The sequence below is a fragment of the Fusarium redolens genome (assembly GCF_020744475.1).
Source record: "Fusarium redolens strain MPI-CAGE-AT-0023 chromosome Unknown BKA55scaffold_14, whole genome shotgun sequence".
NCBI lineage: Eukaryota > Fungi > Ascomycota > Sordariomycetes > Hypocreales > Nectriaceae > Fusarium > Fusarium redolens.
In genome coordinates this window covers 166,621-192,576 of record NW_025763677.1, presented here as the reverse complement: position 1 = coordinate 192,576, position 25,956 = coordinate 166,621, and the positions used below count along the sequence as shown (strand labels likewise).

General features: G+C 39.2%; 5 protein-coding genes across 5 annotated transcripts; 3 read left to right on the top strand and 2 right to left on the bottom strand.

Annotated features, from left to right (window-relative positions):
• Positions 1-14,614: 14,614 nt before the first annotated feature.
• On the bottom strand, positions 14,615-17,911 carry BKA55DRAFT_678347 (uncharacterized protein; the record flags this gene model as incomplete). The annotated part of the gene is made up of 1 exon (XM_046198135.1): positions 14,615-17,911. The coding sequence occupies one exon, from the start codon at positions 17,909-17,911 to the stop codon at positions 14,615-14,617; it is 3,297 nt and encodes a 1,098-aa protein (XP_046045733.1).
• A 722-nt stretch (positions 17,912-18,633) lies between these two features.
• Positions 18,634-20,637, top strand: BKA55DRAFT_678346 (uncharacterized protein; the record flags this gene model as incomplete). Its single annotated transcript, XM_046198134.1, has 1 exon — positions 18,634-20,637. Exon 1 carries the CDS (start codon positions 18,820-18,822, stop codon positions 20,635-20,637), a length of 1,818 nt encoding a protein of 605 aa, XP_046045732.1. The 5' UTR covers positions 18,634-18,819.
• Positions 20,638-21,326: 689 nt separating this feature from the next.
• Positions 21,327-22,433, top strand: BKA55DRAFT_649800 (uncharacterized protein). Its single transcript, XM_046197276.1, has 3 exons — positions 21,327-21,709; positions 21,764-22,128; positions 22,182-22,433. The coding sequence occupies exons 1-3, from the start codon at positions 21,405-21,407 to the stop codon at positions 22,328-22,330; spliced, it is 819 nt and encodes a 272-aa protein (XP_046045731.1). The 5' UTR covers positions 21,327-21,404; the 3' UTR covers positions 22,331-22,433.
• Positions 22,429-23,943, bottom strand: BKA55DRAFT_693482 (uncharacterized protein; the record flags this gene model as incomplete). The annotated part of the gene is made up of 3 exons (XM_046199922.1): positions 22,429-23,570; positions 23,645-23,829; positions 23,891-23,943. 3 exons carry the CDS (start codon positions 23,941-23,943, stop codon positions 22,429-22,431), a joined length of 1,380 nt encoding a protein of 459 aa, XP_046045730.1.
• Positions 23,944-24,565: 622 nt separating this feature from the next.
• Positions 24,566-25,728, top strand: BKA55DRAFT_542534 (Alpha/Beta hydrolase protein; the record flags this gene model as incomplete). The annotated part of the gene is made up of 3 exons (XM_046190492.1): positions 24,566-24,643; positions 24,706-25,113; positions 25,168-25,728. 3 exons carry the CDS (start codon positions 24,566-24,568, stop codon positions 25,726-25,728), a joined length of 1,047 nt encoding a protein of 348 aa, XP_046045729.1.
• Between the last annotated feature and the right edge of the window lie 228 nt (positions 25,729-25,956).

Sequence of the window (25,956 nt, the reverse complement as noted above, 5' to 3'; positions counted from 1 at the left end):
AGAGAAGAAAAAAGAATAAATATAAGAGATTACTATATTTATATTGATATATAATTATAAATTAAATAGAGTTATAAATAATTATTTTAATAATTATATTAGATATAGGTGCTATAAGAACTTCGAGGATACTATTAATAACAGCAACCTTGACTTCTGTTTGCTAATTGAGCCATCTCGGGTTCCTTTTTATAATATTAGAATAGGGATTTAAAGAGAAAGCGAAGTAAACTATAACTACAGTCTATAGCTTTCAGTCTCCAATATTACTGCTACTAAGGTATAAGTTAAGATTAAGAAGTTCTATAAACAAGCTAAACTCGCATTAATAGATAATTTATAACTCTTAGTTTCTAATTATATTTACTGCTAAAACTTAAGGTATTGCTATAAGCAGATAAGCGCCAAGTAACTGCCTAAGTTAGAACAAATATATAAAGATAAAATATATGCTATAAGGTATAAGGTCCTAGATAGAAAACATTCTACTTTACTATTACTTATTATATTAATATATGCTAATAAAAAGCTAGGATATAAATAAAACGCATAGCTATACCCTTAGGTTAATAGAATGCTAAAGAAATAAGCAGATTTACAGACCTCTTTAAATAGTTAAAATAATTAATAGCTCTTAAGAATATTTATAATATACTATACCTAGATTCTAGTAATTAGGAGGTATATAGTAAAACCGGGGTATTAGTATTATAAGGTAAATGCTTATATATATTATATTATTTCTTTATAATACCTATACTTATTTTTATAGAAGAGGCATCTAGCTAGGGGTATATTAATTATATATAATATAATATATTATATATATACTATATTATATAGTTCTTAAGATAAATAAGTCTATATATATATTATAGGTAATAATAATTATTTAATATAAAGGATAGGATAGTTTTTTACTATAAAGTAGTATAATACCTTTTAAATATAAAGGCAAGCTATTAGTAATAATTATTTTTATATTATACTTATATATATTAGGAGATTAATAATAGCTTAATTACCCTAACCCTATCTGCTAAGAATAACAATTAGTTACTAAGTAAATATATATAAATAATTATAACTAATTCTATATAGTATAGTATCCCTTTCCTTATATATATATTATATAATAAGCTTTTCTAGCATTAGTATATCTTCTGCTTATAGCTAACTTGGTAATTAAAAAGGCTAATATAACCTCCCTACCTATATTATACTATACTGTATTAATAGCTGCTAAACTTCTTATTATATAGTAAAAGGCTTTATAACTTATAGGTTCTTATTAACTCTCTTAACCTTAACCAGTTAGTAAAGAAAGATTCTTTAGTATTTTAAAAAGCTTTATAATATAGTATTAGTATAATATAATACTATAGCTAATATATAATATACTAGCCCTTACTAACTTTAGGTAGCTTATATTTTCTTAGACTAGTACTAGCAGTAAACTCTATATATATAAAGCTAAGTTTAATTTTAAAAGTTTTTATTAAAATATAGAATAATTTATAATGCAGAGTCTCTATACCTTATAGTATAGTATTATATATATATACCTTCCTCTTACAGTGTCTTCCAGGTTTAATTACTATATAGTATATAGTAAGGCGTTTGCTATATAGCTAATTACATTATTAATAAGGCAAATATATATCCCTTATTAATTACCGGGTTAGCCATTAGTTAAGAGCACCTTAATGCCAGAAAGGGTTTTATATTATATAGTATAATATATATATACCTATTTAAAGAGCAGTCAGGGTTTTAAAATTATTTATACTTATATCCCTTAGTAGCTAAATATAACTTTTAATAGACAAGTTTAAGGTAAATAAGCTATTATCTTATATATAATATATAATAGCTAGAAAAAGCTCTTAACTTACTAATACCTTAAATAGTACCTAAACTACCCTTATCCCTAGTTATATAATATAAAATACTTTAACTATACTATATAGTATAATAATTTACTAACTAATTTAATTTATATTACTTATAAAGCTTTATATTATATTTTATTAATATATAATTTTTAAAATAATTAAGGCTTTTTAAAAAGTTACCTTTAGGTTTATAAGTAAAATAGTAATAAATCTATATAAAATAATAAGGATTATACTATAAATAGACTCTTTTAATATAATCTATTATATAAGTAACTTTTATAAACTTATAGGTTTAAGCCTTATAGGAAAGAGCCTTATCCCTAATATAAATTAGGTATTAGTTTCTCTCTAATACTTAGGGAATTGCTTTATTTTCCTCTATTAGCAGAAAAACATCCTTAACCTCTTAAGGATTAATATTAGCCTATATAGTCACTCCTAAGGATTATATAAGACAAGCTATCTCCTGGCAACAGGCTAGAGCGGCTATAAGGTTAATTATAGTAATTTTCTAGGCTATAAAATCCTCTGCTATTAGCTACCTATTAATAAAGAAGATCTCTTATAACTAATTTCGCTCCTCTAATTAGTATTAAGTTATAGGCCTAGTAATTTTATTAATATTAATACTAGTTTTATATAATTACCTCTTTAATTCTCTATTATAAAGCCTCTAGTAGTATGCCTCTTAGTATATCTTTAATATCTTATCTCTAAATTGCTTCTTAGCGCTCTTAAGCTATTACTATAACTTTTTAAGTTCTATTTACTCCGGCACTAGGGTGCAGTTAATATACTAATATCTATACTTAATATCTTAATATTTTATATTAACTAATTACTTTAAGCTAAGGATCTTTAAACTAAGGTTTAGCTTTTTAAGCTCTTCTTATAATATCTCCTTTAAAATTCTTAAATTACTTTTAATACTTGTATATATAAATAATTTTATTAGCCTAATATCTAATAGCTCTTCTTCTAGGTAAGCTATTTAGGTATTTTAACCTACTTATAAATTTAAATATATATTCTAGAGGCATCTAGTCTTAGGATTATGCCTTATAACCTGGTTTATAATAGCATTAGGGGCTACTAGGATAAGGGCATCTACTAGCCCTTATTAGAAGCAGTAAGAGGTTAGAGGGTCTTCAAAACCAAGGGCAATACTAACACAATTAAGCCAGTATGTATATATTAAATAATATATAACGTGGTTGATAAGCATGCGTTACAGATAAGTATGTGTTACAAAAGATCCTAGCCTTAAATATTTCAATCCATTTAAAAACACCACAAACTATCCAATCAATTGAAACTACTTGCTATACTCTTCTTCAAAGGTCTCAATCACTACCTGACAGGTCCTTGCATTATGACCGGCATTGCCGCATACACCACAACGCCGACCGCCCGGTCGCTCCGACCTTCCTCGGCCACTACTTCTCGATGATTCGGCCACCACCTGCGCATCAATATCCATCTGATCAATTACTTGCAATGCTTCCTGTACAGTTATAGTGCCTCCTTTCTGTAGTCTAGTCCTTTTTGCCCTCCGGCGCCGGCTTAGTATCTCATTTGCATCTCGAAGATTTCGGACCTCACTCGTTAATAAGGTAGTCTTATATATATTTTCCTTGACTGCCTTAGTAAGAGACTGCAGAGCCTCAATGATTGACTCTGGAGAGCTACTTTTATGCCTTCTGATTCGTTTTTCAAGGTATTTAGATTGAGATTGAGCCTCAATTGCTGTCTTTGGGGTCTTTGAAACCCATGGGGTTGTTGGTTGGCTGACCTCCTTGGGAGGCGTTGGAGTCCGTAGCTGCACATCAAGCTTTGAGATCACCATTTCTGGGTCAAGGGGAGCAAGTCCAGCCCCTCTAAAGCCCCCCCGGATATTGCTTTCTGTAAAAGTGGCTTTAAATGCGGCATAAAAGGCTGGAAAGAACTCAGTCTTAGAAATATGGGTTATAGAGCATCTGATCAGATGCTCTATTTCTCGACCATAAGCCTTTTTCAGCACTGCAAAGCACCCAACATCAAGAGGCTGGAGTAGGTGGGATGCATGAGCTGGCATACAAAGCGTGATAATCTTGTTATCCTTACAATATTTCTCAAAGTCGGTGGAGTGGTGGCTTTCGTGACCATCAAGGATCAGAAGACGATACCGAGCATTTGATCGTTTAGTTGTAGATCGGTCAAAGTGCTTTAGCCACTCAAGACCCAGCTCGTTATTTGTCCACCCATTTTGGCTTGTTGCAATAGCCCAATCGCCCGGGAGGTTGCCTTCTTGGTACCAGTTGGCAAGGTGATATTGGCCCGCACCAATGATGAACGGCGCGATCGATTGACCTTCCGCATTAATCGCCTGAATTACTGTAATCCATTCACGATTTCCAGGCTGCACTGACTTTGGTCTTCCTTGCCTTTCTGAGCCTGTAACTGCCATTCCGGCCATTATAAGGCCCATCATAAAGCCAGTCTCATCAAAGTTCCAGATATCATCCGATCGGATACCATACTTCGCGATTGTGTTCTGTACAAGCCTGAACCAGCCACGAATAATAGTCGGATCTTCGCATTTAGCTCTCTGATAGTCATATCTCCGAAATAAACGCGTCTTTAGCTCTGGTTGTCGCTTTATGAAGTTATGAGCCCAACGTTTGCCGACAGGTGATGCATTGCGGTCGGCTAACAGAGAATTAGCCATTTCTTCTACAAAATGAAGTCGCGCAGGAAATCCTCGCGAATCTAGGTCAAGGAGGAATTGAACTATTATCTGTTCCTCTAGATCAGTTAGTTTCCGTGACTTTGGAATCCAATCGCATCGTGATTGAATGCCTTGTTGTCGGCGCCATAGCTTCATTCTTCCAACTTCATAGATCTTCGCAGCGCGTCCAATTGTTAATTTTGGGTCATTTTGAAGGGCTTGAAGTGCAAGAAGAATTCTAGCTTCATCTAATGATTGAGGCATGTTTGGTGGTTAAGAAGTATCTGATCAGATGGAAATGTTGTAGAATGAGGGATTTTTGTAACACATGCTTATCTGTAACGCATGCTTATCAACCACGTTAGCCTTAGTTTTAAATAAAGCCTAATTCCCTAAATTAGTTCTTATAAATCTTTAAAAAACAGGCATCTTAAGTATATATAGCTTCTAATAGACCTTAATAGCTAGGCAGAATAGCTTTATATTAAAAATTAATTTAATAAAATTATACCTATTTATAAAGATAGCATTATCTTATATAGCCCTTACTAATATATAGCTAACTAGGCATAGTATAAAGAGCCTATATTCTTAAACTAGAAATATTATTTTATTTAAAGGCAGATTACTATTTATTATTATAAAAGACTTAGCTTATAATTACTATATAGCTTAGACTTCCTATCTATATTCTTATAGAACTTAAGAGCAATCTCTATAGCCAGAACATCCCTGCCGCCTGTCTTAAGGTCCTTTATAATCCACAGAGTCAGGTCCTCATAGGATAGCGCTTTAAAGAGCCGAATAGGGTCATCTTCTGTTTTAGTATCTAGCGCAGCAGCAGAGCCCTGCTATTAGTTAAGTTTATTAAGCATTTCTTCTATTTCTTCTCTGCCAATCTCTATAGTATCTATTTTATAGCCTTCAAGGTCGCCTTCTAGCATAGGCTTGCTATAACTATAATTAGGTTCCTCTAGGGGATTCTTATAACCTCGTTTCTTAATAGCATTAGTAAGCTTAGCAGGTTGGCAGCTAGTATAGCCTTATAATAAGATAATAATTATATAATTTAGGTAATTATCTTTTATTAGGAAGAAGGATATCTCCTTAAACTATATATTAATAAGCATTCTTACTATTTCTTTAATAAATATTATAGGCTTTAAGCCTAGTTAGCTATTAAGCTTAAACTTTGCTTTAAGAGTAAGTATATAATATTATTAAGTTTTAAGCTTAAGTCTTTCTTAAAGGTAAAAGATAGATACTTATATATAAACCTTAATAATTTCTTTATAATTATTTTTATTTATTTCCTATCCTTTATTTACTTTATAATATAGTATTTTAAAGTTATATTAATATTAATTAATTATCTTATACTTAATATTTTTCTGCCTTTTTATAAAAAAGCTAGTATATATTTAGTAAAGAAAAGCTTAAATAAAGCCTTTATTATAAAGCTAAGGGCAGATAGCTATTTACTATTATTATAGCTTAACCTTACTATAATATTTAAGAAAGGCTATTATAAGTAAAGTAAGTAATAAGAAGATTATGCCTATACCTAGAGCTACTATTTATAAATTAATTACTTACCTTATAAATTTCTATCTTATATAGTATAAGTTAGCTCTTATATTCTTAAAATCCGGGGGTAAGATAAATCTAGTCTAGTTAAGAATATATACTATTTGCTAGTACTTATCTAGACTCGGCCTCTGCTAATAAATATCCTCTAGTATCTAGGACTATCTATAATACTTCCTTATAGCAACCTACATAGCTCTAGAGATGTCTTAATAGACCTGCATGCTAGGGAAGGCAGCTGCAGTCGCTATAGGCGCCATGGCCGGCTTAGGCGCCGGTCAGACAGACAGCAGACTCTTAGCGCGGGGTCGAGTATACAGTAGGTGCGCAAAAGTTCCGACAATTTCCCGCCCTAGCCCCTCATCCATCAACACCACCAAATTTCTTTAATAACTTTAATACGCTCTATCTATAGTAAAAAATGCCGCATATATGCCAAAAAACATATCATTCCCCTCATAAAAGAATAAGGATTATAATAATAAAAGATTTAGGTATCTTACTAGATAAAATCATAGCAAAAGAGGGCATTATAAAATATATAATCTTTAGGATTATATAATGCTATTAAAGCCAGATTTTAGCTAAAGATAAACCACGCTCTAGGCACCTAACTATATTAACTAATTATAATAAAAGGTATATTAAATATATTATTAATTAATTCCCTTTTATTATAATTTAAGAAATTAAAGAATAAACTAGAATTAGTTATTATAAATTAACTATAATAAGATAGCTTAAAAAATAAGATATATAATACTACTATGCACTTTAATGCCTGTTTCTTAGTCTAATAGCTATTTAATAATGCTGAGATTTTGCTAAGAAATATTATTATAAACTGGCTAGCTATTAGTATTCTTGGTTTTTCTCTAATAAGGTCTTAATTAACTATATAGACGGCGATATAACTAAGTAGTATTTTTACTAGGCAGTTACAGTGGGCGTGCAAAAGTTCCGACACATTCCGGATCCACCCCAACTACCTCGATCTCATACTGCCATTTCGGATTGCAATTGCATGGGCAATAATTCTTCAATTTAGATAATATATATATCAATCTGTAGAGACTTAAAAGGAGATTCCAGAAATATAGTTTAATACTTGGTATAATAGCCATTTGCGTTGTAACAGGCGTTCAACCGGTCGGGCATCGATTTTATCACGTTTTTGACCACTTCATCTTCGACCTCCGACCAAAGCTCCTCTGCAGCTTCAATCAGCCGGGCCAAAGCTGCTGCAGACTTTGGATAAGCAGCAATTTCAGGATATCTATCGCATATCCTCTTCTTCAGGACTTTCCATAGATTTTCAATGGGGTTGAGATCAGGGCTGTATGGCGGCCAGTCAGCAAGAAAGACTCCTGTTCTTCTTGCCCAGGGCAGCAGCCAATTCTGAACTTTCCGGCATTTATATGTACGGGCGTTGTCGTGCTGAAAAGTCTCTCCTTCCTCGACCAGTCCGGGAAGATAAGACTGTAAACAGGATAGAATAATCCTTCCTGTTACGCCTCCCCTCTCAGACTCAGGATCGCCGGCAAGAGGGACGATCCTAGACGGCTTATCATAGTGAATTGCACCAAAGAACATCTGAGAATGTCTGGCAGGCCGTCTACAGGGCTGCACCTTATCTTGATGGAGTCTCTCACCCTGTGGTGTTGTCAAAAGAAGCTTCTGAAATAGAAGGGGCTAGACTTACAGCAGAGTAAAATGACCACTTGGTATAGTCACCGTCTGTACGGTCGATAGAGACCTCATCAGAAAACCACCAGCTATACCAAAAAGACTCATCTTCATGACGATATTTTTCACAGAAAGCTTTTCTCAATTGAGCACTTTCTTCGCTGAGAAACGGGCGTCGAAGTGCAAGCTTGTGTTGTATCTTCTGATTGATAAGCCAGCGACGAATTGTGCTTCTTTTGCAGTTCAAACAGGTGCAATCAATTATTTCTTGGTATGAGATAAAAGCGTTTCTTCCAATGAGTATTTTGATATGATTTTTATCTATATCTGATAGTCGTGATGGCCTTCCAGAGCGAGGTAAATCTTTTGCTGATTGTTGGTGACGGTACCGTCGAATGACTCCATAGATCGCGTGCCGACTTAGCCCCTCACTGTCTGCGATATCCTGCACGCGAACACCTGATTCGTACATCGTCACAAACCTCGTTCTTTTGCAAGGAGAATGATGTGTTTTTTGCCGTATTCGAGGCATCTTTTCCTATAGAAATAACGCGATGAAGTTGTGGTGTTGATGTTGATGTTTAATTGAAAGCGGGGTCCGGACCTCGGATGTGTCGGAACTTTTGCACGGGACTGTAGTTTTATTGCTGCTTCTTTAGATAAAGTTTCTAACTATAATATAAGGCAAAAGACTTTATAAGGATAATATTTAACCTTATAGGACTCCCTTATAATATTCTAAGATATTTTATAGTAGTTTCTCTATAAATAGACTATCAGAATTAGTCCCCCTTAATGGCGATCTATTAGCAAAGCGTAGAGGCGTTATAGGCCGGATTATCTTAGCCTGTCTTTGATAATAGCTTCTAGCAGTTTTAGAGGAGGGAATGACGCTATAGTATAATAACGGACTAACTTATTAAGCTAGAATTATCTAGAACTGGCTTAGAATCTACTGTTATTTAGAGGGTATCTTTATAGTAGACTAGCTAGCATATAGTCCTAATTTAAACCCTATTAAAAATCTCTAGAAGCTATTAAAAGAATATATTTGCAAATAATATCCTAAGCTTGCATTAATGCCTGTTATAGATAAAGCTATTGCGGCCTTAATTAAAGCCATATAAGAGGTTTAGAATAACCTTGAACCTAAAGTGCTTGAAAACCTGATAAATTCGATACCGAAATGCCTTACTGCACTTTATCAGGCAAAAGGCTATTATACTAAGTATTAAGCTATATTACTAAAATCCTCTGATCTGGGGCTTTAATAAAATATATAATACATCTCAATTAGATATAAATTGGCATCTCAATTGCCTCACAAAGTAATAGCATACGATCAAGGTGATTGGTGTTGACCCCACAATTGTCAGAACTTTTGCACGCAACTGTAGGTGGATCTTTAGTGCGCCTAGAAGCGGCTAGGAGCTACTGTGGGAGAACTGCTGGTGAGGGGGCCTGGGTGATAGCAGCCGAGAGGAGGCGGTTTGGGGTCCGAGAAGAGGATATAGGGTACCGGTATAATTAGCGCTCTAGTATACAGGATTAAGTTAAGGTAGATAAACTGGCAAGAAGATGATAACTGCTGTAAGGATACATACTTATAGGAGGCATGAGGCAGGCAGCATAGAGCACTGTAATTATCTACAGTCAGGCTAACGGCGCCCCTGGCACTGCTGCAGAATGCTTACGGGCGCTATGGCCCTTACAAGCGCGTCCCCTGTCCCTTGCTAGTACCACCTATCCATGCCGCCTAGATATAGGGCAGAGGGGGCAGGCTTATATCGCCCTTTTGAGCAGGGGAGATAATAGGGAAGAGGCGGCTGAGGGGGGATAGCATAGGGCAGGAGGGGCCGCAGTTCTAACCACTAGAGGCAGCGGCACGCAATGCCGGATCTAGTAGTTAATACCGGGACACGTAGACTTTAGCTATTATAATAATTACTTAATATATAATTTTTTTTTTATATAATAACTCTTTTTATTAAATTTATTTTTAAAATTTAAGCTTTTTTATTAACTTTTAAATAGTATTTTTTAATTTTTATATAGCTTTTTAATTTTTATATTTTTATTTATTATATTTAATTTTAAATTCTTTAAAGTATTAAATCCCTTAGTTAAGTTTACTTTAATTAACTCTCTTCCTTATTAATTTATATAAGTTATTTTATAATTTAAATATATATTTTACTTTTACTAATTTAATTATAATTATTATTATAATAAAGCCCTTAATAAAATAGCTTTTTATATTACTTTTAATAAAAGTAATAATAAGTATTAAAATTACTTTAATATATATTATTATAAGTAATATATTACTAAAGGCTTTTATAAGAAAATATAAGTACTTTGAATTCTTATTTTATAATTTATTTTACTAATTTAGCTTTTATTTTATAATCTTATTATTACCTTTTTTTATAATTTTTATTTCCTTAACTTTTACATAACTTACCTTAATATAATAAAGGACTTTAATAAAATAAAATAATACTTCTTATAATTTTAAGCCTTTATTAATTATTTTACTTTTTAATAAAATAATTAAAAGAAAAAAAAAAGTATTATATTATAATAAAGATTATCCCTTATTTATATTAATAATATATTAATATTATAGCTAATTTACTTATTTAGTTATATAGCCTATCTTATTACTTATTTAATCCTCTTTTTGCTATTAATACTAAATTTATAACTTTAGGTCTTTAACTTTAGGTAACTTAAACTTATATAAAACTTAATACATTTCTTCCACAGAACCCCGCAATTACCCCACTTCCATCTACATCGCGGTATGCCATCCCCCTTATCTTAATTATACTCTTATAATCCAAGGCTATAACTAGCCTAATCTTTACTAGCTATTAATTAGCTTTATAGCCTTTATTAGCTCTATTAACTGTTTCTTTATATTATTAAGCTATTATTTATATAAGTTCTTAATTAAAGTTCTTATTTTAAAGTCTTTAATAAATCCCTTATTACTTACCTCTATAAGCGTTCTTACTATAAGAGATTACTCTAGCTTTTATAATAGCTTAATCTCCTCTTTAAGGTAGCCTTTAGAGATTATTAGCTTTTTATAATAATAATATATAAGTAAAAAAACCTTATAGCCTAAAATAGCTTACTTAATAAAAGTAATATTATTTTCTTTATTTTAAGTCTTTTTAATCTTTATTACTATAATATAAAGCTTATTTTTATATTTATAGTCTTTAAGAGCTATTATAAAATAAGGAATTAAGTTAGGCATTTTAGTATAAAAGGACTTATTAGGTGGCTGCAGGCTTCTTCAGATAGCAGACATCGTGACGATGCAGCTATAATGCTGTTAGCGGTTGCGGTCAGAAGTCGGGTCAGATGACTTACTGCGTGATGGATGATAGAAGCGTGCCTTTCAGGTAGGTTGTAGGAAGAAGGTCGGGGCTAGCTGATAAGCAGGTAAGGCTTTTTAGCTGGCATATATGCAGCTACGTTTAGGCTGTAATTAAGGTAGCTAATTATAATAATTTAACTTAATAAAGTTTTACTAGCTATAAGGGTAATAAATATTTAAATTATATTAAATTCTAGAGATACTTAAATATACCTTTTAAGGCTAACTTATAAACTTAAAAATATATATATAAATTTTAAAAATAAAACTTAATAAAAAGGAAATATTATATTATAATTTATATAGCTATATTATATAGCCCTTATAAATTTTATTAAGCAATATAAAATTATTTCCTTTAATAATAATTTTCTTTTATTAAATTACTTAAATTATAATACTTTAAAAATAAATTATTATAGCTTACTTATAATCCTTAAAGATTTAGCCCTTAAATTACTTTTATTTCTTATTAAGCTATAAGGCTATTTCTTATATATAAATTATATTTATTAGTTTTTTTATATTACTTAATTTATTAATTATTTATATAACTTCTTTATATTAATTAAGCCTAATATATATTAAATTTATTATTAAAAGATATTATAATAGTTATAGCAAGCATTTTAGGGTAAGAGGTCTAAGCTTATTAGTAGGGCTAGATAGATATCTATAATAATAAGGTATAAAAGAGTAATATCCCTTTAAGACTAAAGACTTCCCCTATGCTTTTTAAGAGGCTTCTTTAGACTTAATTCTTATTCTTTTTCCTTTATATTTAATACCATTAAACTAATTATTTAATTCTCTATCTAATAATAAAGACCCTATCTTAATTAAACCTAACTAGCAGTCTATACTTAACTTACAGTTAAGAAGTATTAGAAGATATTGTCTTATATAGTCCTTTCTTTATTGTTGCTCTTTACCTTTAAAATATAATACTTTATTAATACTTAATATATACCTTATACTATTTACTAATAATAAACTTAATATAACTTAGTTTAATATAATTAAACTTAATTATTATAAAAAAGAATTAAATAAATTATAAAATAGGCTATATAACTAAATAAGTAAATTAGCTATAATATTAATATATTATTAATATAAATAAAAGATAAGTTTTAATATAACTTATAAGGTGCCTTATTTTAAGATATAATTAATATTAAAAGATTAATAATTAGATAATTTAATTAATACTTATAAAATATCTTTATAAGGACTTTAATACATTAATAGCTATTATATCTTATTTAACTATAAGCTTATAATATAAAATATATTAGTACTTATATAATTAATAATAGCTTAAGGTTAACTTATAGCTTTTTAATATTAAGTTTCTTAATATATAACTTATTATAAATAGGTAAAAGCCTTAAATATAAGACCTTAAAGTATTCTTTATAGCTTCTTAATACTAGGCTTTACTTTTAATTTATTTACTTATTTTTTTATTTATATATTAACTTAGAATTATTTACTAAATCTTATTAATACTATAGCTATATATAAAATACTATTAAATTAACTTTATACCCTAGTAATAATTATCCCTATTAAGTTTAAAATAAGTTAATAAAATTAACTCTACTAGAGTTAATTTTAGACTATAGGACTAGAGTTAACTCTTATCAGCCTCTATTGTATTAAAGTTTAATTAGCACGGCGTAAATGCTCTATATGGATTAACTGTTTAGCGATCCGGCGTGATCTTATGTCAGCTATGCACGCCTAATTTGGAAAGGCTTTGCATAAGATAACAGTTCCAGTGGGTCAAATCATGGTTAGAAATCGTTATACGGGCGTTCATTGGCTCTGGAGCGCATTACAGGGATACCGTCCATTTTCAACAAACATCTAATTGGGTACAAGCAGGCAAGGAGTAAAGTACGACTCTAATAGATAACTAGCTACCCTATAGCTACTATATCTCAATTCCCATAACCGATTTAAAGCCTACTAGGTGATTGAAAGCTATTATCTAAATAAAATAAAATCTTTTATATTCTTAGATATGCCTAGGTCTACTGGTCGCATGGCCCCAGCTCAGGTTACCCTAAAAGATTCCGGTGGGATTGTGCTGGAAGAAGAGGTGCCATTTGGAACCGATCTTGATGAGGCCATTGGGTTCATCCATCCAGTTTTGGTCTGGGATGGAATGATAAAGAGGACGGAAGTTATCAGCTTGGGTGAGGCAAGTGAGAAGAGAGATCAAGGCGAGGCCCAAGAGCTTCGTAGGATAAGGCATGAACCAGGCCTTGTGATCGTGATGTGTAATCATGGTGTGTTGCGATGGGTGAAAGTGAATGAAGACGAAAAGGTTTGGGAGAAGTAAAGTAAGTGGAAGTTGAGGGATTGTTGTTTCTGTCAAAGGTGCTAAAGGAGGTTGGCTACGAGACTTATATAGTGTTACAGTTCCTAATGGAGCTGTCAAGTTTTGACTGAAGGGACTGGAAAGGGCTGTCGAATCCTTGCTTCTACCGTGGCTTTACTCCCGACCCGCATTCTATCTGGGGTAAAATCGCCGACCTCTTCAGCCCCACCTGTGTATTGTAACCATGCGAAAGTTTCCAAGGATTATTGCAGCTCCCTGCAAGCTACAGAAACAGGAGTGGAGAGAGGAATGCGGAGAAGCAGGTGGTGGTGCACCAACTTATTGGGTGTGTGAAGTGCCTAATGCCAAGGAGTACTACCTTAACACCCTTGTAGAAACGTAGTCAAGATATCCCTGGCTTCGGTCCGACAAAACGAGAACAGATCATATTCCAATCGGGCGTTAGTTACTAAATGACTGATATCTTCCTATGGAGATATTAGGAGAGAGCACGGTTTGAGTTTTAACTTGTAGATCAGGTGCTCACCTCGGTATATATGGACTTCAATTGCATCACTGCCGCCATATCAGACTAAGTTACATAATCTGGCTGTTAGAAACAACAAGCCACTTCTCTGAGAGATAAAGACTCTAATGGTTATAAGCGAGGAGTTTAGACACTGCTTAAATGTCTTACATTACATCCTTGTGTTATTTTCCGATCACAGTGGTGGTTGATGATAGAGTTTGTTGGCACCTGCGTTGCTTAAGGGGGGTTATATACTTGGACTTGAGAACTATTAAATGGTGTACAGTAGCGACCGGGCAAAGGTAATGAATGTTTATCGACCTTGTCGGAGCGACATGCTAACCGATGATGACGATCACAAGAGCTCCTCGGAAAACGTCATCCCAGCTCCAATCTGACCTTCCGCTTTCAGCCTACATGTTTAAACATAGGAGAGTACTATTTCTCTTCTTTCTATGGAAGTTGACTCGCCTAATCTCGATACAGTTCAAGATGCATCCACTGTGTGTGCAGAACCCCAGAATTCAAGACAAACGCCAGTTAGTTTGCTCAAATCCAATCCATTATTCTCCCTTTCCCTAACTGTCAACATCCATGTAGCAAATGGGCCAATCGGTGCAACAGATAGCTCTCGCTCCGTCCTTGCACTATCGCGTCCAGCACCTTCACCACCACTATCCAGGTTCTGTACAGTAATCGGATTTGTTTTCTGTGCAGCCTCCCATGAAGTCACATTCGTAGGATCATACACAAACTTGAGCTGCGTCGTGCTGTGCATGAACTTGAGCGTTGTGCTTCCATCATTCCTCACAATGGAATCATCACCGAGGTGAGAGATTTCCAGGGATAGCCGACACTGTTGAGTTTCTTGATCGGGCTGGACAGTTGCGCCGAAAAGCCACACAAGAACTTGGTCAAGACGAACGTTGGCATACCCTGTGAATGGGTTGTAGTCGGGGCTGCCGGATGTATCCGTTGATTGAGATGTTGGTGCGGGTAGGACGAACATGATTCGATATTCCTGTTCGTCGGTGCTGCTTGAGAGATCGGGGGCAGTAGTATTCTGGAGGGCAGAGACCTGGTCTTGGCTGAGGAACCATGTTATACCGCCAGCTGTCTGCCCTGGAGGATTACTGGGGTTAGGGAAGATAAGACCTGGATTTTCAGAATAAGAAGATAGCCAGGAGGTAAATTTGTTGCTCAATCGTTCAACGTAAGATCGAATCTGCTCAACAGTGTTGGCGCTGTCAAAGCCATCAGTTGGCAGAGACGGGTCAACTTGGTCATCCGAGTCCAGCGTCCAGAATTGCATACTCCCCGCAGCCTCGTATATAAGCTCATACGCTGTTGCGCACATAGCATTGAATGTTTTGAGCTGGAATAGCAGAAGTGACCCTCGATGAGTATCTGACATAAGGTTTTGGCTGGAAAGAATGGTGTTTTTGTGGCGAAAGTATTCCAGACTCTGTAGTGCCTTGACTAGCATTATAGCTGTCGTGTTATACTTGAGCACAGCGGCATTGCGACGTTTCGCAAGAGTGGCGAACTCATGCAGGGTTTCGTGAATGTTCTTCACCTTGTTAGGGTCAAGGGCACTCGAGAACTTGTCAATCAAGTCGTTGAGTGTCTTCTCATCAGCAAGAAGCTTCGCCGCTCCAGGGTCGTCGACAGAGTATGTCCCGCTCGCTGTCAACTTTACGGCTTCATTCAACTTTCCAAGGTCATCGCCGGCAGAGGCAAACTGCTTCACGACGTATTGCTTGTTCACGTCATCACTATCGTCAGCTTGGACAGTGGTGAATGAGTTATAAAGCCCCGCGAATATTCCCATACCTGCCACCAACTCATCTGGATTCGATAGAAGTTGCGTAATGCCGTTGATGATATCAGTTGGATTGAAGTTCCAAGAGCTATCAATTTCCTGAGTAAGCGTAGTCACCTGATCCTGGATGCTAAATCTCATGGCTTTGAGTGCAGGTGTGTACTGCTGAATTTGGGATTCCGCTGACTTAAGTGGTCCAGTAGGACTAGTAGCAAGTTGAATCTGCTTCTGCAGAGTATCGACTTGGGCTTGAACGCTGATTATTGCTAGCTTCTTGTTGAAATCAGTGTCCTGCTGTGTGCCCTCCTGGGCAGCGATACTGGTAGCCAGCTTAGTCATTTTAGGAAGTGATGAGATGATTGCTGACGAGTACTGCGTATATGGCAACCGTGGTACCCAACGTGCTCCAGCATCCTTGTCGCCCCCGTGACCAAACATGTCCTTTCCATGAGAGATATTAGACAGGTATAAACCTGCCTGTAAATGGATGTGAGCCAGTTCAGAGATGGGATCTAAACAAAGCTGGGCAGCCTGCATTTGCGCGTAGGCTCTGGTCAATGGCTGAAAATTCTTGCTTTTGAGGTCGCTCTGCAATAGGGGGACAAAAGAGAGGCGATTGAAGATCCTTTCGTATAGCTGTCTAGCCTCGTCAAATCGACCGGGGTTTTGGTTTCCTGTCTTGCAGCTAGCGGCAAGGTACGTGCGATTGGCCACATCGAGAAGCATCTGGCACTGGTCTGGATGGACATAGGCAACTGGACTTGACAGATCTGGCGAGTCCGGGCTTATGGCCTGAATGAAAATGTCACAATTTTGGCCAAATTCATCAGAGCCATCCATATTCCGTCCCTCACCTCCACCGCTCATATTATAGCAATTGAATTGATCAATGAAACTGCTCAAAACACCTCTCAATGAGTTCTCCAAGGCCTTGACGGCAATTGCGAACGGCGATGCAGGATGGTTTTGTGTTTCGGCATCATCCGAACCTATTTGGCTGAGTGTGGTCTTGAAGGACAAGAGAGCGTTCTTGAGGTTACCCCAGGGAACATCAGATGCTTGCACTTTGCTTCTGGAAACTGCTTTGGCTGCAGTCTCCAAGGCTCTGAAGGAGTTTGAGTACGTGGCCAAGTCAAATCTGGGTTCTTCCGTGTGGGTAAGCGTATCCTTCGATGCTTTGCTCACCGACTCCAAAAGAGGCTTTGTGTCTTTCGGCACAAGCGAGCGAAATGTGCGCTTTATATGGTCCAAAGTGGTGATGAGTCTGTCCAATGATTTGCAATTACTCTCAAATGTGTTCGCTTCTTGTCCAACCGTGCTGGTCGTGCCCTTAGGCACCAAGCTCGCCAGTTGCTGTGCTCGAGCACGGAATGGGGCCGATGCATCCGTGTATATCTTGTTCAACTTTCCCAGCAATGCGCTTTCGGTCGAAACATAAGAGAACTGAATCTGGCCCGCATTCCCGCCTTTTACACCGTTGGGGCCACCACCAGGACCGTACTTAGCTCCATTCCCATCGCCGCCGCTGGAATTGAGCCAAAGGCCAGTTTCTTGGGAGTCTGTGGGCATAAGCTTTGCTGGATCGTATTCTTCGATATAGACACTAATATTCCCACCATTTTGACCATTGTTATCATCTGTCAAAGGCGCATTAGGCGCCGTGACTGGAAGACCCTCGCGCCCAACAGTCTCAACATAGGCTTTTGGAAACGGGCCGCTGAAGTTGAGCGAGCGGCAGAAGATGCCAATATTACAGCCACTTGCCCAGGTGCTTAGGGAAGTCATCTCAACCGTATCAGCGTATATAAGAATCGTGGATGGTGTTGCTGAGTCCTCTGTACCGACTAGCAATGAATCCCCAATCTTGAACGTGCCAGCTGAAAGGACAAGAAACGTGTTGTCAACCTGACATCGGATAGAGCCATCATTTGGTTGAAAGGTGGTGGTGAGAGGATCAGCCATTGTGGAAAGAGTAAGCAGGCAGGATTAGCAGTATGAGTTTAGGTAGATAGCGGTGAAGAGTTTAGAAATGGACGGCAAGCGATTCAAGATTTACTCTCTTTTTGATCGTCCCTATCCTCTCATACTACGGTGAATTTCCCCGACATTTCTGAGTTGTCACATGCAGGAAGTTGAGACATATACTAGTGGCGGCAAATTGGGCTGAACTTTCGTTCTTAGCGCTAATGCAGTGGTGATCCCGCCTTGGTCCGGAACGATCCATTCGGCTTATCTGCTTTGCTTGCTGAAAACGGGCTGAAGCGAATTTACCTTGGAGGATCGTGGAGATATATGATTGGCGAGATGATCCATGCGATGTCTGTACAAGCCTTGATACTCGTTCACGGCTGATATACTTCCTTGCTTCGGCACTGTAGATTTTCAATGTCTTCCTTTCCCTGGCCTAGCCTGGCGATCTGATAATCGGATCAGCAGTGGTGATAAGCAGATATAAAAGTCAATTCGGTAAGGCAAGACGCCATCTCGTATTACAGCCAATAAATGGCTATGGAGACGTCTGCCTGGTTAAGACACCGAGAGCCGCGATCAATTGATCGACATCGTTCTAGACCTCGTATGGCCAACAAAACCTGCTTACCCAAGACCATCTCGACCCCGCCTGCGTCAGGGGCTTAGACTATTGCCTTCTGGACTGTATACCATCTCCTTTTTCAGACGTGCAGAGAACTATTTACAACACCTGGTTATGATCTGCTGAGTGACTGCAATAAGTGGCTTCACAAGGTCTGGCATTTGACTTTGAAGTGCGAAACATATTTCAAGCCCCTTTGATTCACCGCTGCATGCCTTCATTGGCGTCGGCCAATGTCACGGAGCTTACCGAGGGCAGAACCTAGGCCCATAAGAAGATGATAATTGCAAAGATATTGATCAGAAAACATCCTCATCCCTTGTCGTATTTCATTCTTCGCCTCATATCCAAGATGGCAGCCTGCTCTGTTTCTAATAGCGATCTGCTGGCTAAGTTCCAGGCTGCTTATTGGGCCACTCCTCAGAGTCCCTTTTCACTGGCTTACTCCAAAGCTCTTTTATCCCCAGATGCTTCCACTCGGGATACCCAAATCAACGCTGTTCTGAAAGAATATGGCTATGATTCTCTCACCGGGTCTCAAATTAACAGCATCACCAACACTGACAATCTCTCACCTTCATCCACGGCTTCAGTTGCGCCAAACAGCACTCCAGCCAAGTCACCCAGCCCAATTCCAACTAGCCCACCGATTACTACGCCGGACACTACTGGCGCCAGTGCATATATCTTCCTCGCTTTTACAGGCTCATACAATGTCACATCAGATGGCTTCCCGGATTCTACCGACAAAGTAGTTGTTAGTACTGCTGGAACTCTGGACCTAGGCTCATCTCAGCCCCCACTAAAGCCTACGGTCCTGATAGATGACCAGAGCAAGAACTGGGTTCGGTGGAATGTGAAACCCGACTCTGAGTGGTACATAGTCATATTCTCTTCGACGATTGACACCAAGCTTGGTTCGACTATTCGTGAGATGGATGGCTTTCACTGCGTTGTTGACCCGGGAGGTAGACAGACCAATACTCCAATCTCGGCCCAATGCCCTACACTGAAGCCACACATCGGCAACTCGATGTCTGAATTCATGGCCTTCCTCTCTCAGCCCATTACATGGGCTGGATTGACGTTCACTGGTCTGTTGATGCTAGGCATGAACCGCGCCAAGCACAAAATGGAGAGCCACGAAGCTTCAGAGAAGGAGCGGGCTGTCTACCAGGAGCGCCTCGGAGTGATCAATGATGTTGCACGTAAGGGTGCTGATATCGCTGCGAAGGAAAGCATCTCGGGCGCGAGTCCGGCTGAGCGGATGGAATTGCATGACAGAATGAGGCAGAGCGTCAGGGACATTGTCCAGAAGTTCTATGACGACCCCGCAAACAGAACAGTCGACGCCAACGCCGCCACGACAGCCTTAACACAAGAATACAAGAAGGCAGCTGCAGATGCTCTAAGAGGATGGTCCAAACAAGTCGTTGTTGCCGGTAACCGCTCAGACCTGAGCAAGTACGTGACTTCCTACATGGACGAGCATAACCTGATGGCGCAAGGAGATCGTGACAAGACGTCTGCGATCTTCTTGGAAGCTATTGACCACAGAGCCATGAAAGCATACAAGGGCGCTACCAAGGCGAGCGGTTCACCTGAAGCTGCTTTTGACGCCGTGGCTGATAAGTATTTAAAGCTTGCACTCATAAACCATCAACTTGAAAGTCTCGGATCAAAACTTCAGAGCAGCACTAGAAACATCGCAACTGCTGAAGCTGAATTGATCAGGGCGAGGTCGGATCTTCAGACAAAGCAGCAAACAAGTCAAGAGAGGCATACCGCATGGCAAAACCTCGTTGCTCAAATCCGGGAAGCAACTGCAAACAAGCAACGCACTACGGAGCTTGAAGAGCAAGAGAAGCAAGCGAAGGCAGCTTACAGCAACGCTGAAGGCATAGAGGACGAGGCACAGAAGCATGTGTTTACGCAGGAGGCGGCGCATAAGAAGGCTATGGACGATGAGACGAGATGGAAGGGTGAACAGGAGAAGGGTGAAGAGGAACGTCATAGCTTGGAGGGCGAAACACAGAATACGGAGAACGGCGTAATGAAGCATCTGGGTGGGGGGGAGGAGGGGGAGAGGGAGTAAACATTGCGCGCAACGACATTTTCTTTTGCCTACCTGCCAAGATACAATCATTTGAATGCGATTTATTTGCTTTTCAACGAGATATCAGCGAGCCCTATGAAAATCGGTGGAAGCCGGGAAACAGCGTAGATAAATTACAAAGCCGCGACTCGGAGGCGACGCTTGAGTCGTTACTTTACTCCTCATTCGCTTTGTCAACAAAGGTACCAACGAGTTGAAAACGTGGCTTGCACTAATCTCGTCATCGCAAGATCAACCCCCTCAACGATAAGACGACAAGTACGTCCCAGTGGCCAAGCAACAGAAGTTTTGGTGGACCAAATGCCAAGAATTCAATTACCAAAACTAAGTGATATCTCAAGAAGAAGCAAAAGCGCCTTTTCCAATAAATGATTCTTGGATTATGCTGTCTCACGTCAATGTTCGGATCTGTTTGTAATCCCCGCCAATCGTGTTTTGATAATATTGGGACTAGTAAGCCACCTTGAATTTTAGCGCCTGAAAAAGTCCCGAGTGGCCCCTGTCGCTCTGGAAACCCGAGAACCTTATCGTGTTGGTTATTTCTCCTTGCATACACGATGACGGGCATTTGTTGTTGGGCCAATCTCTACTGATGCAGCTGCTCGTATGCGGAAATAGATAGGCTATAATAATAGCTTTGAGGTGAGTTAATGCCAATTTGCTTGCGACTTCTTATCTTCTCATATTTCTTCAATTTCTGGTTCACTTCCTGGTTCATCTCTTTGTTCGGCAACTAATGACTCACAATGCGTAGTCTTGCTGTACTGGCATCCCTGTGCCATCTTACCTCCACACTATCAATCCCTGTGTACCCGAAAAAGAGGGAGGTTTCAGCTGGGTTTGCTATTTATAGCTGCACTCAACCGAACACCATTGCTCTCACTTTCGATGACGGCCCATTCATTTACACGGATTCTGTTCTCGATCAGCTTGCTTCAGCTGGAATGAAGGCCACGTTCTTCCTCAACGGTTACAACATAGGGAATATCATGGACTACCAATCCACTGTTAACAGAATGATCCAAGAAGGGCACCAAGTTGCTTCGCATACGTATGTTTACCAAACATCGGCCACGTCAATGTGCCATCCACTGACTTTATACAGCTACGGACATCCCGATCTCGCAGGCCTAGGTGATTTCGACGTTGAGCAGCAAATGTCGCTCCTCAGCAACGAGTTTTCCAACATCATCGGCAAGTATCCTGTTTACATGCGCCCCCCCTACTTAAGCTTCAACGCTCGAACTCTTGGAGTTCTGGGTCAGTTGGGCTACAAGGTTATTATTGCTGATATCGACACCGTCGATTGGCAGTATTCGTCATTCGGCGGTGCCGAACCCTCCCTAGCTTCATACTACGCTGGGCTCAACAATGGCGGCTCCATTGTTCTTATGCATGACGTTCATCAGAATACTGTTCAGAACATCCTTCCTCGAATTATTGAGGCAACTCTTCGAAGTGGAAAGAGAGGTAAGCTTTTGGTGTCCTGTTCCGAGACATATGTCGGGCTGATTCTTGTCTAGCTGTGACCGTGGGGGAATGTCTTGGAGATCCCGAGACAAACTGGTACCGAGGTGGAGCAACCCAAACACCCGAATGGAACGGCACCGACACCCAGGTCATCCCCGTCGTTCAGACGCCTGCACCTGAGGGAGCAGTTGTATGGGAATAATTGTGTTTGGTGTATTTGGGGAAAATTATATTACGGTTTTTAATAAAAAGACGAGAGTCGCGACAATCACATCAATTCAAATTTTATGTCTTTTCTACTCAAAGTCCCAATTTCCTGTTCGCCATTTCGCGCACATCTTTCTGACCCTGTGTCAGACCCTCTTCTTCCGTGTCAAGTCTCTCAAGACCCATTGCCTGAAGACCCGCCTTGGTAAGGATGTTCTCAACCTTGGCTCCGCAGTCTTCATGGTCATATTCCCTCTCCCACGTGCCATGTGATCGCGTAAAGTCAATCGGAACATCTCCCCTCTGAAAGGCGTCCCGCGTTGTCAGGAGAGACTCAATATTGTAAGGTGTCAGCGGATTGCACGCGTTGTATGACACGCTTGAATCGACGAGTCCAGGGTTTGTAGGATCCACGCCGTGGACCAAGTCGCAATGCCAGAATACATAATCGCCAGGTCGAACTGGAGAAATACCGACGATGGCTCGCTTGATATCAAGATCTGGGTGACCCTCAACAGTTGGGAAGAACTGGGTCTGACCTGGAGTGGCACCCGGGAACGTAGGTAGAGAATCGTTGTACTCTCCACTATGGAACAGAGGTCGCAGCATGATATATGCCATAGACAGCTTCAAACTGGGCAGTACTCGGAGTGTTCCTTCACCAGTCTGCGTGTTTGAGAGGGACAGCCATCCTTGGAGGCTTCTCCATACTGAGCAAGCTGTCCCAGTGTGATAAAGGTCACTCTGCGCTTTGATACGATGATCCGCAGACCATGCATCCCAGTCTTGCCAGTTGCCTTCAAAAATGGCCTGGTAGTTCTTCCGGTTCTCTTCATCTTCCCATCTCTCGATTGCTCCACTGTCCATATGAGGGTCCAAAGGAAACTGGCCGGGATCATTGCTTGGGTAGCGGATGCGAATTCGATCAGGGTAGATGACCTGGCTGTCGAGATCAATAGGGATTGTGGGATCAGAAACGTGCCATAATCTGGACACACATCTCATGGCTTCCAGGACTCTTGGATGGGTTCGCATTTCCATCTGTGCCTTGGTCCAGAACACGTTCCAAGCTGCTGGTTTATGGTGAGGATGGCCTCCTACGCCTGGATGACGTTGGGTGTAGTCCTTCAGAGATGTCTCCCAACTGACCGCCTGCTCTTCACTGACGACGTTTCGAAGGATCAGACAGCCTCGCTCATGCACCAACTTGGTGAAGTCTTCGGGGAGATTGCCACCTACAAGTACAGGTAGATTAGAACAGAACTTCGTAACACGGTTAAAAACAGCTCCTTAATATCGATCCACATACCATTCTTTCGGACGTCGTCAAAGTCAATTTCTGGAACCAGAGCAGCTCCATGCTTGTCGATGTGATCGACTTCCTTACGCAGAATCTTGACCAGACGGTCATACGATTCAATCACCTTCTGTTTGTTCTCTGGCTTGATCAACGACTTCTTCAAAGCAGCAAATCTCTGGTCCAAAAGGTCACATCTATTTATTGTTAGTTGGGTGACTTAAAGTTGATGACATGGCAAAGTATCTGTAGACGTACTCCAGCACAAGCTGCTGTGCTAGTTCAAGCTGCTCTGTTTCAGTATAAGACATTTTTATTCAAGTATTCAAATGCCAAAGTGAATGCTGATGCAGATATGGACGACAACAGTTTTAGTGCTTAAGAACGGGAAGTAATTTATTGGGATCAACAATATGATGCAGAAAGCAAGTGATTTGGTTTAATGGTACTCTGTATATAAAAACAATCCAGTGAGGTCAGATACAGAACTCCAATCGGCTATTATTCCTTTCCACCTAGCCGAGCTACAAAGGCAACTACATTAGTCTCTTCTCGGCCAACTGCGCTTTCAGCTGTAAGGGAGAATGAGAGCGCATTTTCGTGGCCCAGTGAATTAGCCGATCGCAAAATTGGTCACCTTGAGTCTCGCCCCACCCACTAACCCAAGCCCGCTAGCGTAATTCAGCAATCTGATTAGCCGACCCGGCAGCTGAAAATGCCGACCAGTTTGACGAACTTACCCGATACCACCTGGGTCACTTGGGCCATTTGTTGATAGAGACTTAATTGTTTCATATCGAGTCACGTTTCTGTTTAATAGAGCCAGAACATAATAATGCCCATTAATGCGCCTGAGATTCTACTCAACCTATATCAATCAGAATCCTTATTCTTTATCATTTCTCTAGCCTAACTGCTGTATCACTTTCAACCATGACAGCTCAAGCCTTTAATGTCAACAAGCCTGGAACATGGCATTTAGCAGCGACAATTGACAGTGAGCTACAAGAAGTCAGTAAACAATATCCATAGTGGCTATCATATCTTCAGAAGTACTAACCAGAATTGTGTAGATGATCAAAAATGGAACGAAGGCGAGGTTCACTGGTGATATTGAGCATCTTACTCTACCACAAACGCGAGCCAAGTTTGACAGTCTTTTCCAGCAGGATGCTGCTACGCTTCGTGCTCAAATGCAAGACGAAGTGTCTGAGGAAGAGATTCATATTCCTGTCAGAGACGGATTCAAGGTCCGAGCGCTTGTCTATCGTCGCAAGACTTACCAGCCGAAGAAGGATCGACCTCTTGTAGTGCTTATCCATGGTGGAGGATTCATCCTAGGCAACGCCGAGATGGAGATGCCAACCTGCGTTGGGGCAGTCCGAAAATACGATTGCGTTGCAGTGAGTTTGGAGTATCGACTTTCCCCAGAAGTCAAGTTCCCGGTCGCGTATGACGATTGCTGGGACGCTCTCGTATGGGTAGGTCAAATTTTCCAACATAAGATTTCTTCCACTAAACACGAACCGAAACAGCTATCCAAGAACGCGGCCTCTCTCCAAGCTGACCCAACGCATGGATTTATCTTTGGTGGGACTTCGGCGGGCTCACATCTTAGCATCCCCTTAGCTCACCAGGCTCGGGATGAAAAGCTCTCGCCTCCAATCACTGGGCTGTACCATTGCGTTCCGCCAGCACTGATGCCACAGGCACTTACTGACAAGTACAAGCCTCTCTACAACAGTAGGGAACAGCTGAAGAATGGCATGACGCTCACTGCAAAGTCCACGGAAATGTATGACAAGGCTGTTGAGCCAGACTTCACGTCGCCACTTTGGAACCCTCTGCTTTGGCCAACTGGACATAAAAACCTGCCTCCATCGTTCTTTCAGATCTGTGGGGCGGATTTGCTGAGGGATGAGGCATTGATCTATGAGAGGGAACTTCGAGTCGAGAGTGGCGTTAAAACCAAGACGGTCGTGTATGAAGGATTACCGCATGTGTTTTGGTATGATTATCCAACTCACAGTGCCAGCGCCCGATTTGCTGAAGATGCGGTTTCTGGTTTGGGATGGCTTCTTGGTCGGAAGAATTAGTTTCTGGTGCCCCTGTTACGTACTACATATACTGAACGATTTCTTAACTTGATGTATGCATATTGTGGAGTTCACCATCTGATTATATCTCAAAAAGATGGGAAACAGGTACGGTAATTGTTGGGGCCTGCGGTTGAGAACTTATAATCACCTCACAGAACTTAGTTAAATTCAGGTCTGATGTTAAATACAATAGACCTTGCCGATTGTATGCTGTCAAAGACAAGA